Source organism: Aulonocara sp. 'chitande type north' Nkhata Bay, linkage group LG3 (assembly GCF_057382095.1).
Source record: "Aulonocara sp. 'chitande type north' Nkhata Bay isolate Kocher_YH1m ecotype deep benthic linkage group LG3, A_spYH_male_GT1.1, whole genome shotgun sequence".
In the NCBI taxonomy this organism is placed as follows: Eukaryota; Metazoa; Chordata; class Actinopteri; order Cichliformes; family Cichlidae; genus Aulonocara; species Aulonocara sp. 'chitande type north' Nkhata Bay.
In genome coordinates, this window is record NC_141346.1 from 52,701,746 (window position 1) to 52,713,964 (window position 12,219).

General features: G+C 41.9%; 1 protein-coding gene across 3 annotated transcripts in view; it reads left to right on the plus strand.

Annotated features, from left to right (window-relative positions):
- The window catches only part of dock11 (dedicator of cytokinesis 11), a 79,933-nt gene that overhangs the window by 37,075 nt on the left and 30,639 nt on the right, over positions 1-12,219 (plus strand). For all 3 annotated transcript variants that reach the window (XM_086285226.1, XM_086285224.1, XM_086285225.1), the window contains 9 exons: positions 797-978; positions 1,466-1,579; positions 3,741-3,807; positions 4,668-4,756; positions 6,233-6,353; positions 6,496-6,562; positions 6,699-6,746; positions 7,087-7,232; positions 11,497-11,612. In XM_086285226.1, the coding sequence (XP_086141352.1) occupies positions 797-978; positions 1,466-1,579; positions 3,741-3,807; positions 4,668-4,756; positions 6,233-6,353; positions 6,496-6,562; positions 6,699-6,746; positions 7,087-7,232; positions 11,497-11,612 (950 nt within the window). The remainder of the gene's footprint in view (positions 1-796; positions 979-1,465; positions 1,580-3,740; positions 3,808-4,667; positions 4,757-6,232; positions 6,354-6,495; positions 6,563-6,698; positions 6,747-7,086; positions 7,233-11,496; positions 11,613-12,219) is intronic.

Genomic DNA, 12,219 nt, shown 5'->3' on the forward strand with positions numbered 1-12,219 from the left:
TTTCCCTTATGAAACATTGATTTCAGCATTCGTGACTGGTCTAAAATCTCCTATATCCAATCAAAATGCATTGTTTCAAGCATGTGTTTATAATAAAATAAAGCTTATTTACTCATGCTTACTTTCAGTATGTTTCAGAACCTAATTTTATATGTCATTCTATCGTGTTTTAAGGGTGTGAGAAAATGTGGGAATATCACTTCCTGGCCGATGAGACGACAGAAAAGAATAACCTCACCAGTAGTTCTAGGAACCCAGTTGTAACTCCCAGAATATCCAAAAAAATCTTTTTATTGGGATTCCCGTTTTTTTTTGTCATTCACTCTTGCAGCTTGTCCACAGTTTCTGTCCTTTCCAGCCTTCAGCTGCCTTTACTGGGTTTTGCAGGGCTGGATGATGCTGGGCTGATTCTATCATGCTAACCTTTGTTTCAATAAAATTTTGTTCCCATTTTTCCTGTTAATAACTAACAATAGTTAAATGTGTCGTGCAGACTTTTTGTGGTTTGAGAAGTGAAGCATACCAAATGAAGTTCAGAGCACTGCCCTAAGGGGCCTAAAGTGTGCTAGCAGAGTGTGTTACACAGCTGCTGAGGTCGAGGATTTAGGCTTTCCCTTTAACATCTGCAGCTTACGTTGTTACATTATAGACTGATTGCTCACAAGGAAAAAAATGTTGTAAGAAGTCGATTCAGTTAGATTGGAAACGGATTTTTACCAGACCAGAATTTACTGTTAGGAAATTTCACTTCAGCTCATCCTGATGCTCTCTCACTTCCTATTTGGCCCAATCACAGAGCAGAGTCTGGAGTTCAGTTTGACGGAGGAATACTGCCGTAACCACTTCCTGGTGGGGCTGCTGCTGAGAGAGGTGGCTGACGCCTTGCAGCAAGCGCCCGAAGTGAGGCAACAGGCCGTGGGCATCCTCAAGAACCTTCTTATTAAACACGCCATGGATGATCGCTACACCGCTTTCAAGGTTAGGAGCATGCAAACAGAAAGGAACTAGCAGAGGCAGGATGAGCAGGAATGTGGACGGAGAAAAGGGCAGAACAATGATTTATTGTTCTCAACGATTCTGTTTGGGAACAATGCAAAATAACAATGAGTTCCAATGATTAAAGTATTTGATTTGGCATTTACACAATACACACCTGCATTAAAAACAACGCCTATCTTAGAAACAAAATAAAGGAGATATTGTTTAATGTGTAATACATCAATCATCAACAGAGGCCAAATGTCCTACCAAGTGAGCTCAGCATTTTTACCCATAAAAGTAAATGAAGTATGTGACACAGGTCACCACCTGTGCATACCTTTCTATTTTAGTTTAGATAAGATTGTCTCTTATGCAAACCACCTAAGTTAGAGTGCAGCCACAGAAAGGTAAGGGCAATGTGTAGCTAACATTAACCTACAATAATCATCTCCTTTTACTTGTTTTCAAATGTTTATGGTTTCAGAACCAGCAGGCCAGGATCTGTTTGCTGTACCTCCCACTTTATGAGCTGCTCTACCAGAACTTGAAGCAGCTTTCCGCTCAGCCTCTCATCTCCAGTCCTGGGCTGGGCCTAAACGTGAGTCACCTCACAACGCTCCTTTTCTTGGGGATTTCTGTGACGTAACTAAAAGTCAGTTTCACATATGAATTGGCTGTTGTGCTGTAAGATCTTCAGTCAGGCATAGACTTATTCAGAAGGAGTGGTTGTTGTAATTCAATGGAATCATGAAGCATACTGTACAGTATGTACCAGTCTATTTTTATGACCGTGTTTATCAAAATAAAAATCTGATTTCATCTATAATTAGGGCCTCATAAGTTTCTCAGTTCAGTTCAAAAAGTCTCATTTACAGTTTTCCAGTTTCAAATAATTAGTTGCAAAATCCTTAATATGACAGCTACTTGTCGTATGAAGTACTAAACAAAGCCAGATACATGATGTAAAATCGAGGTAAGGAATCTTGAATTTTTCTCCAGCACGTGTCCAAACTAGCCTGTCTGACAGGACTGAAAATGACAAATGAATTAAAAAGGTTAGTTTACCTGTGCTATACAATAGGGCCCAGCCTACTGTGCTGTCGCTGTTGACCTGTTTTCAGTTCAGCAACATTGTGAGGCCTCTTGGTGGATGTGGAGTGAAAATTCAAAATGTTAATGCGAATGCAAAGGTAGAGTCTTAACACCTGGCTTGAAACCGTCTGCCAAGGACCAGCGTGGCCTGCAAAGCTTGGTTTTGGAGTGAAATTAGCCTCAAAAGGTTTACAAATGTGCGTGTGGTCTAATCCACAAACACAAGCTAACATTTACAAATGTTTACAATGATTTGTGTGCACATTTTTGAGTGCTAACAAATGTATACTCCAAACCGCACACAAATACAGAGCAATTCAAACACAACGCTATTTTGAAAAATTGATGGGAGACGGGAAACACCAGGGTAACAAGTCACAGCTGAAACTGATCAACAGCAATGAGACAGGGGAGGCAAAACTACACATCAACAAAAATATCAAAACACCAAACAGCGAGTGAGAGTTAACAGGGAAACACGGGAGGGGGGGATATAAACTGAAGGTCCAGGGATCAAAGAAACAGACGTATTCATCTTTCTGATGTCCTGAAACTCAAAGTGGTTGTTACAAAGATAGCTGAAGAAAGATCCCCGACTTGATCCCAGGACAAATACTCTCTGCCAAATCAAACATGCAGAGCTACCCGCTTTGGTGACCTCCTGTGGATAAGAGAGTAGTCAAAAGTAGCTTTTAGCTTTATTATTTGTTTTCCTTGGCAGATAACTTTAATGTCATGTAGTTTGAAGGAGCACGTTTCAAGAAGACTGCAAACCCCACCCACATGGAAAAGATATATATAAATCTTATAAAGTTTGTATCTGTCTTGTGTGAAACTTGTATGAAAAGCATATAAGAGTGAAAACAGATATAAGATCCCTTGAAAAATTATATAATGAAACTTGTATGTTTTGGATACTTACTAAAACAATATATGAAAGTGATGAGAAAGTGGCCACTTTCATGAGTAAATCACATATAAGTTTTTACTATTTCTTTTCCATATGGGCAGTGTCGCTGACGCCACTCCAGTACTGGGATTACTAGCATTACTAGCCGGAGCTTCACAACTATTCCATCCCAGGGAAGTGATCATAAGACAAAATCTTGCAGCATGAACTCTGACCCGCAGTGGGCACACATTCATGGGATCCTACAGACTATAAAAGTTTTAATGTCAGTCTCTCTATTTTAGATTCAATTCAGTTGTTGCCAAATAGTGTACCGTGGTGCCAAGTGCAGTGGATTTTGTGAAAACTGGTCTGGTCTGGTATACAGATCAGTTAAAACCCAGTGCATTTACAAAAATGTACAGCAATTATTTTGGTAATTACTGTTAATTTAGGGCAGCTGTAGAATAATAAATTGGTGGTCCAATAGATGTATTAAGCACCGTACGTGCTGGGAATCCCTCCTGTGTAATGCAGGAATTCTCAGACTGAGTGAGTAAACAGTAAAAGATTGCTCCGAGGAAGCTAAAGTGGCACAATACATTCCGAACAAAGGTGCCAGAACTGTTACGTTTTGTTTTCACCGTTAAAATATTTCCTCAAATTGCAGGAAATAGAATGTCGAACATCTGCTCTTGGTCTGATTATAATATTCGGAATGTGCCAGCTCACCTCTTTGCAACACAGTTTTCACTCGCTCCATCTTGTGGTTGGCCAGGGCTCCAGAGATGACCTAATATCCACAGACATGAGGAGGATCAGCACAGCGATCGAGAAAGAGCACGGTGAGTAGAGAACAATAGAAACCGTACATATGGCGTCTTCCTGTTTATGTTATTCATTATGATAGAAACATATGGCTTCAACACCCACTGATCCATTAGCAGCACTCTGTCTGAAAGCAGCAGCTGTTGGCCAGACAGACATCAAACTTCTTAGCCAATCCTACAACATTTCTAGTATTTTATTCACTACCAACATGATGTTGAAATCAGATGAATAAGATCGGTATCAAACAGAATCCTCGAAAACCCAGTGAACGTGGGTGTTTTACTGAGTTATAGCAGCTGCTCATTAGGTCAAATACACGTTGACCTGAGAAGATTGGGAGGCTAAACAGTTTTTATTCTTCGAGACCAAAAGGGTTAAATGTTTAAAACAGGGACCACGTAGTCTTGCATTTCGGTAGCGTAAACAGGCCAAAATGGGCAGATTGAAAGTAAACAAATATGAAAATCAAAGCAGCAGAAGCAACAATGTAATCATCTGTAGTCTCAAGTAGAAAGCCTTTGTTTATTCCAGAAAAGGAGTTCATTAGCTTCTTATTCCCTGGTGACACAACAAGGGTTGTGTTCTCAGACATCACGGTGCTGGACTACTGTGTACAATGATGTTCACAGGCTCAATGGAATGAGTAATGGTGTGTTGTTCCTGTATAGCATATTGGCCCAAACATTTCCTGAGAGTCCTGACGTAAGAATGGTTTCATACGTTTTTATTTAGAATTATGAATTTGTTTAATTTTATTGGAAAATATAAAGAATTTTCCACTAGGAGCTACTGTTAGGAAGCTTTGTGAATACGAGACATGGAGTGTAGCCAAATCTGCAGTCTTTGGACCCCAACAAACCTATTTTGGTTGCAGGTCAGCCAACTCAGAATGGCCACGTTGTGAGGAGGGAAGACTCCAGAGGCTCTCTATTTATGGACCCAGGAACACCGGACAGCAATGAGGTGAGGTAACATTTCATTTTAGCCCAACAGGTTAAACATATTTAGGGCAGATTGTCAGTCAGTTCATTTTTAGATAAATAAACTTTGTGGTTTCTCTAAGTTCCAGAAAACCGACAAGCTGGACACTGGTTTGTTCTTCTTTGTTTTTTCCCTTACCTGGAATGTCATTCAGAAATGTCAGTTATGCTGAACTGTTGACATCAAGACAAGTCTGACAATGTCTGATTATCACGGTTTTGCGTTGCAGCCCTGAAACTTTTTATATGCATTTTTAAATACTTCTAAGAATGCAGTCTGAGCCCTTTGGAGTCACCTCACGGAAGCACTTCTGAAACACTGTGCGGGAAACCTAAACATACCGTATGCAAAGCAGCCTTGAAACATGCGATATGCAAATTTCGGTTTAAGTGTTTTGTTCACTGGTAGGTTTGTTGTCACTTCCCAAATCAGGAAATTCTAATTAGTTCTGAAGTGCTCAAACTTTTGCGCTGCTTTGTTCCACTTTAACATTTTACTCACCGGACGTGGGCTTCGTGTAGGCCACGTACACACACGGCCTCGGCGTTACATCTGAAGCCTTCACGGCTCACTTTCTGGCAATGATGTTAAAAAGCAGCTGCATGTTACTTTTGGACAATGGCGGTGTCTTCTCAGCAGGAAACCTCTGTAAACTCAGAGCCAACATAAACTCTTCTCCTGCTCTTCAACCATGACTCATTTGGGAAACGTGTGACGTGGCTTGTACTGGAAAACGCCACCTTCATGTGAACCAGCGATCATTCGCGTTTCGCTATGAGATGCCAGATGAGCAGGCGCCCGTGCTTACAATTCAGTCGCAACGTGAGAAAGTGCTAGTCATGTGGATTTGACCTGTAAATGACAGTTAGATGAAACCCCTGACAGATTGAAGAAAAACACATAATGACGTTTAAACAGAAAAAGCACTCTGAAGCTATATCGTCCCCCTAAGGCCAAGGTGTAAAGACAAGTGAAAAATGAATAGGTTCTTCCTTTTCTCCGTCTCCTTCTCGCCTCCAGGACTGATGACATTCTGCTCAGTGGTTTTTGTGCAATTTTGCTCTAAATTTAGCTTTTCTGCTGGTTTATCTGTAAATCTGTATATTTTTACATCCACGATTCACCTCATCAGCATAATTCTAAGAATTGTTTCTTGTCACTGCTTTGTGTAATCAAAAGCAATAACATGTTTGTTTTGTGTGTTTGCTGATAAGAGATATTAATTGCGAAAGCAACCTCTCACATACTGTTTGCGCTCAGGATTTTTTTTGGTAACAAAGGTTTCATCAGTGAGCCTGTCCTCAAGTCTGGGTTTAAATAAATCATTCTCCTTCTGTAAAATACGACCGTTTAGATCCTCTGACACTCAAAGATTTTCCTCTAGTGCTGGTCCTAACCAAACAGGAAGTAGGAGTGCTTTAAAATGAGTTAACGAGCGTTTTCTGTGTGTTGTTCCAGCTGCAGAGACGCGCCTCAACCATGAGCAGCAGCACCATGCCTCCTATCGGCAGACTGGGACAATATGAAATCAAAGGCCTACTGTTCTCTTTCCTGCACATCGCCAAGACCTTGTCAGAAGGTCAGTGAGGCTCTATAGCCACAGTGCACATCACTTACTCAGAACGTGACTCGGCTACCTGTTCTGCTATTTCTGACAGTGATCGCTCTGGGGGACTAAAACCATATAGCCAAGTGTGTCCACTTTGTCTTTTTGCCCACAGACACTCTGATGGCCTACTGGAACAAAATCAGCCCTCAAGACATCATGAACTTCCTCAGTTTGCTCGAGTGAGTAGCTAATGAAACAACAGCCATATGTAAATATTAAACAAAACTATACGTGTGTTTTAACTGCTCTATCAGTCTTGTGTCAACATTCTAAGTGGATGCAAAAGGCGCTTCGTGCTTCATGTTTTCTCCGCAGGGTCTGTCTGGCTCAGTTCCGTTACATTGGAAAGAGGAACATCGGCAGGTAAGGCTGAAAAACAAAGCTGCGCCTTTGTATTGTGTGTCATATTTACCTTATCTGTCAGCGCCTGAAATTTGAAACCCAAATAAATTTAGTTGAGTTTTAAGGAAGCAAGGTGCCAGGTCATGTTCCAATGAAATATACCTTTACTCCTCTCTTTTTTTAAATGTATTAAAATGTTCTGTTTGGTATTAATCAGCTTGTGTCGATCTTTTATTAATTATCAGGTATTAACATATTTGTTATATATCGTAATACATCCAGCTCAGTGAGAGTTACAGGAACAGGGTCTTATGTTATTCCTCTTCCTCCTTCCTTCTTGCTCCTGTTATTATCGATATAGGAGCCAGGAGGCATGTGTGTCGAAGCTGTTCTCGTCAGGTGGAAAGTCTCAGACAATGCCACCCATGCGCTGCAACCGTGCCAGCCTCATGCAGAGCAAGATACACCAGTTCAACACCATGGAAGCCTCCTTCACACTCAACATATGTAAGCACTCCCACTAGTTCACATGCAAAACGTCAGGTTGCAAAACACTTCACATCTAAGATTCCTAGAAATTTACAGGAATTGAAGTCGTAATGGAACAGTTAATTCTGCCAGCACCGCACTAATCGTCAAGAAATCATGCGGGTAAAGTGATATAGATTGCATTTGTGTTCCAGCCGAGGGAGTCTGCATACAGTTGAGGTTTGCACAGGAATATTTCATATGAAAGACAATAATTCCACAACCAATGATTTGTTTGTTAAAGATTAGGCTTGCAGAAAGATTCACAGGAGAATCTGGAGAGAGGCGGTTACATTCCTAATGTGGCACGCCTAGTCTGTAGTGACAGTCCTTATTATCCTTATGTTCACCTTTTCTGTTGAAATGAAAGTGTTTAATTTAAGAAATGTATGAATGTGAAATTATTAGTTTTGTTATTGTTTTATTTGGTATTATTTGAGGACACAAAAATCTATAAGTAGTAGAATCAGATGCAAGGAACTGGAGGCAACTGGAGCTACAATAGAGCATGCACACTAACACTCCCATCACATCATAAACCAAGTGCACGTTCCAATTTTGGCATTAAAAAGATAAAACATGTTCTGTCTCAACCTCTGTCATGTGAGTGCTGCTGCATCACTGCCTGTTGCTTCAATCCTTCCACCACACCAGCTGTGTAGGCTCTGGTAGGATGTTTGCTGGTCACGCTCCAATTTGTGTGTCATATTTGCTGGTGCAATGAGTAGTTGAAAAAGTGTGTCAACAACCTAACTGTTCAGCTCTTCTCTGTGCATGTGGACGAGGAAAAAGAAAACTTCTTAGTATGACACTAATTTCCCTGTAATCAAAAGGAATTTAAATGTATTTTATTTACAAGGTAATTAAGATTTTCCTGCAAATACTTAATACTACCAGTCAGGTTTTTACTGGAAACAAATAGTTAAACTAATTTAAAGTAAATTTTAATAGTCTGTAAGTAATACTTCTTTATTATTTGGTAATTTGTGGAAAAAACAACAGCATTTTCCCATCTTACCCTGTTGTAGGCTGTATTATGAAGGGGTTATTGTATAAGGTCACATAGGCCTGCAAATGTAAACTGGTAAAGAAGAACAGCCCTTCTCACATTTATATTGGTAAAATAAAAAGACAGTTGAATGATAAATAATAAATGCACATCAGCATAATGAATTAAATAAAGTTGTAAAAAGGCAAGATTACGATTTATGATTATTTACATTTTTCTACAAAATTAGCATGAAATTGTACACTACTTAAAATTATTTACAGTATAGTCATTTCTTTGTTTCCTGTAAAAACCTGACTTGTTATTCTAGTGCCTCTACCTTTAGGTATTTATAGGTAAATGTAATTACATTGTAATTTCAAATAACATTGGTTGAAATGACATTTGATTACAGGGGAACTACGCTGTTAGTCGCCGACCATATTACAAAGTGCTACTTAAAGAACTATTAGAAACTATCAGTTCTGTTGCAGAGCAGCAGTTTCTCAACCGTGTGACCACTGATTTCACAAATGCTAAAGTGTGAAAATCACCAAAGAAAATTGTATCTGTGAATCGTCAGAAGAAGGTCTTTTTAGAACATGAATCCACGTGTGCATCTACATCCCCCTAACCTGGGGGATGTGGCCATGACCTGGTTAGGAGCTCTGGGGGCTCTTGGATGGTGTCTTCCTTGTGGCTGCATACAGCGGAGATGGGGGAGGGTCTGTGCTGGCGGACGATGGTTACTGGCCTGGTAGCCTGGCTGCCCCTGGGAGGGTCCGGGACGGGCGTGGAGGCTTGGGGGTCTGGGGTGCTGGCCAGGCCTTGGGCTTGGGGGCTTGGGTCCTGGCTGTTGTGTCGCCGGAGCAGTGGGCAGGTGGGTGCAGGGGGGCTCAGCCCCAGTGCAGGGGACCTCTGGTGCATCGGCCCAACTAGGGGGCTCTCTAACTGGTGGGGAGGTTGTTATATCTTTGCAGGTGGTCACCTCACTACAGGAGCTCACTCTGCAGGTGGGGGGAGAGATATAGGAGAGGTGGAGAATGAACTCAACCTGTCTGTGCAGTGTCTATTTGTGTCTGTCTACACGTTGGGTGAGTGCCGAGTATTTGGTTGTGCATATGGGGTGGGAATGCACGTCTGTGTCCGCGTGTGCCTGTTCGTCTGTGTCTATATGTCAGGTTGGGTCTTAGACTCGAGCTCTCTGGGTACATCTCAGGCCCTCTAAAGTACGCAGGCCTATCTCCCCTCACCACACTCCCTGCCGGTGGCTGATGCCCTCAGACGTTGGTGTGTTGGTGGTCCTTGTCGTCTGGGACTGGGCGCTCATGTATGTACCGGCTCACTCCTGGTGGCCGATTGGCGGGGCCGGGCGCCTGTGGCCCGGCTGGGCTCCTTCCGAGGGGTGGGGGGCCCTCAGGCCTCTGGCCTCTGGGCCTGAAACTCGGTCCTCTCTGGCACAGCTGGCTGCCGGCAGAGCCCGCGGGCACACCACTGCAACCCCCTCTGGCCTCTGCTCCGTAGCTGCGGGGTGACCTCTCCTTTGGGGCTCTACTCAGCTCTTCCCAGGAGGGTGGCATGGTTCCCCCCCCTTTGGTGGTCCTCCTCGGGTCCTTGTACTCTGGGGCCTCTGGATATCTGGGGCCTGGATCTCTTCCATACCTGCTTCATACCCTGGAGGATGGGGCTGTGGCTCCCCACACTCCCTAGCAGATCGTTACATGGAGAAACCTTTGGAATACAAGTGTGCTGATCCACACAGGTGTACACATGGGTGTTCACAGACGCGGACTACAGCTTTCTTGGCTGCTGCCTCAAAGCACATTGTGCGCTGTCTATCTTGCGTGCTGCACAATATCGTTTATTATTTAGTATCTACTGTTATCTACTGCTAGCTAGTTTATTGTGATGGTGCCGTTTTTTTTATTATGTTGCTCTTTGTTGTTTGCTTTCTCTTCTGTTTTTTTTCTCCATACAGGTGATCCAGGTGTTTTGTTTGTTTGTTTGTTTGTTTTTCTTTCTTCCCCCCCTTCTCACCGTCTCTTCTCCCCTTTGGTTTTCTTTCTCTCCCTCTCTTTCTTTCATTCTCTCTCCCTGTCCTATCCCCCAGTCATGTCTGTCGTGTTTGTAGCAACTGAAAATAAAATAAATTCATAATTATAATAAAGGTCAATCAAATGGACCAATATGGCAAGGCCATGATGATCCACTTGGCTAAAGATCCAAACGGGACACAAAAAAAAAAGAAAAAAAAAAAAGATGTGTTGTCAGCGAGATGAAGAGCGTAAGAACTGAGGGATGACAGGGGGTATATGCGCAGGAGGGGCTGTGTGTATGTCGTCACAGATCATCCACCTTAAAGGCGTGAATAAAGGTTTCTTCAGCCAGGAAATGCAAGGGCGCGATATCCCATACTTATGTGTTGTACCGAGTGAATCGACTGAAAGGAAACAGTTCATCATGGGTTGAAATGCCGCTCCTCCAAGACAGAGCTAGCCAACTGACTCTCAGGCTGTGCTTTCTAAACAGACATTATCTTGAGCCACTGACCGCAGTATGTCGAGCTCTAAGGCCTCTCTGGTCTTCACGTAATGGATTTGCAGCAATGCTAGATTAATGCAACAGTGTGTAGAATCACCACGGAAAACGCTGTTGCAGAAAATAAATGGGCGCGTTCACCCGCATACAAACAGGGATTTTCTTTGCTGCATCTTAATCTTAAACATAAAATCCTCTATAAAAAATTCTCTGTGGCTTTAATGCAGTGTTTGCTGTTTACAGGATTCTCAAAAGATTTGCATGTAATAACCTGTGTATAAAATGATTGTACATGTACCCTATAGACTGATGTGTCACATGTGTTTTCCTTGTTATTTTGCACTTTACCGAGAAACAAGTTGTTCTTATCTCTGGCTCTATGCTAATAATGAAAAATGGACTTGCGCTGGATGTTATGTTCTTTAATAACATTTGGTACCTACTAGGAGTATCTTAAACAAGATGTAATTACATGTTGATTTGTGCAATTAAATCAGTCAATGAAGCATTTGCCTAATGAGCTGTATGTAAATTACCATTTCAAAGCAAGCAGGAAATCAGCAAACACAACAATACTTAAGAATAACTTTGCAGTCATCAGTATTTTCTGGATAAAAGGGTTACAATTAGAATCTGTTCTACACCACAATGTGAACCATTAGCATGCACAGCACCTCAGGATTTCTTTATGTCTCCATGTGTGTTTCTGTGTTTCAGGGGCAGGGCTGTCAGAAGCAGAAATCCACCATCAGGCCCTGCTTGAAGGCAACACCTCCACCGAGGTCTGCCTCAGCGTCCTGGACATCCTGAGTCTGTTCACTCAGTGTTTCAAGGTAAGCACTGCACACACAGTCCAACCAAGATGGTAGATAAGCTTTTAAAGTGATTCAAATGTCACTGAGTCCTTAAATAAGTGATGTGCTTGTTATGAAATTTTGAGTCAGCCTCCGTGATGTTTAAGAGGTTTTCAGCTCTTAATAACACTCAGAGAAATCTTAATATGTATGCTCATCTTTTCTTTACATATTTCTGCAAGTCACCCGAGTAAGTGCTGAGTCTGATGTTGTCTAAATGAACGATTTAAAAAATGAACACATTTTAAACAGTTTTCTGTTATCTTTGTTTAACCTTTCGTGGCTCTGCCTGCTCCACTCTGTGTGTAGCGGGACACACACACTTTTGCCTTTTATGTCTTAGTGAGGACATCTAATTGACATAATGCTTTCACTAGCGGCTTACCCTAACCATCAAAAATGAATGCATAACCCTAACCCCCTAGCAGAAATCGAATCATAACCTAACAGTAACCACATTTTGAGCCTCAAAAATGTGTTCAAACTTGTGGGGCCTGGAATTTGGGCCCATTTTTTGTTGTCGTTGTATTTATGAGAGGCTATTCAAGCATTTAAAGCTCCTTCGAGTTTAACCATCACTCCTGAG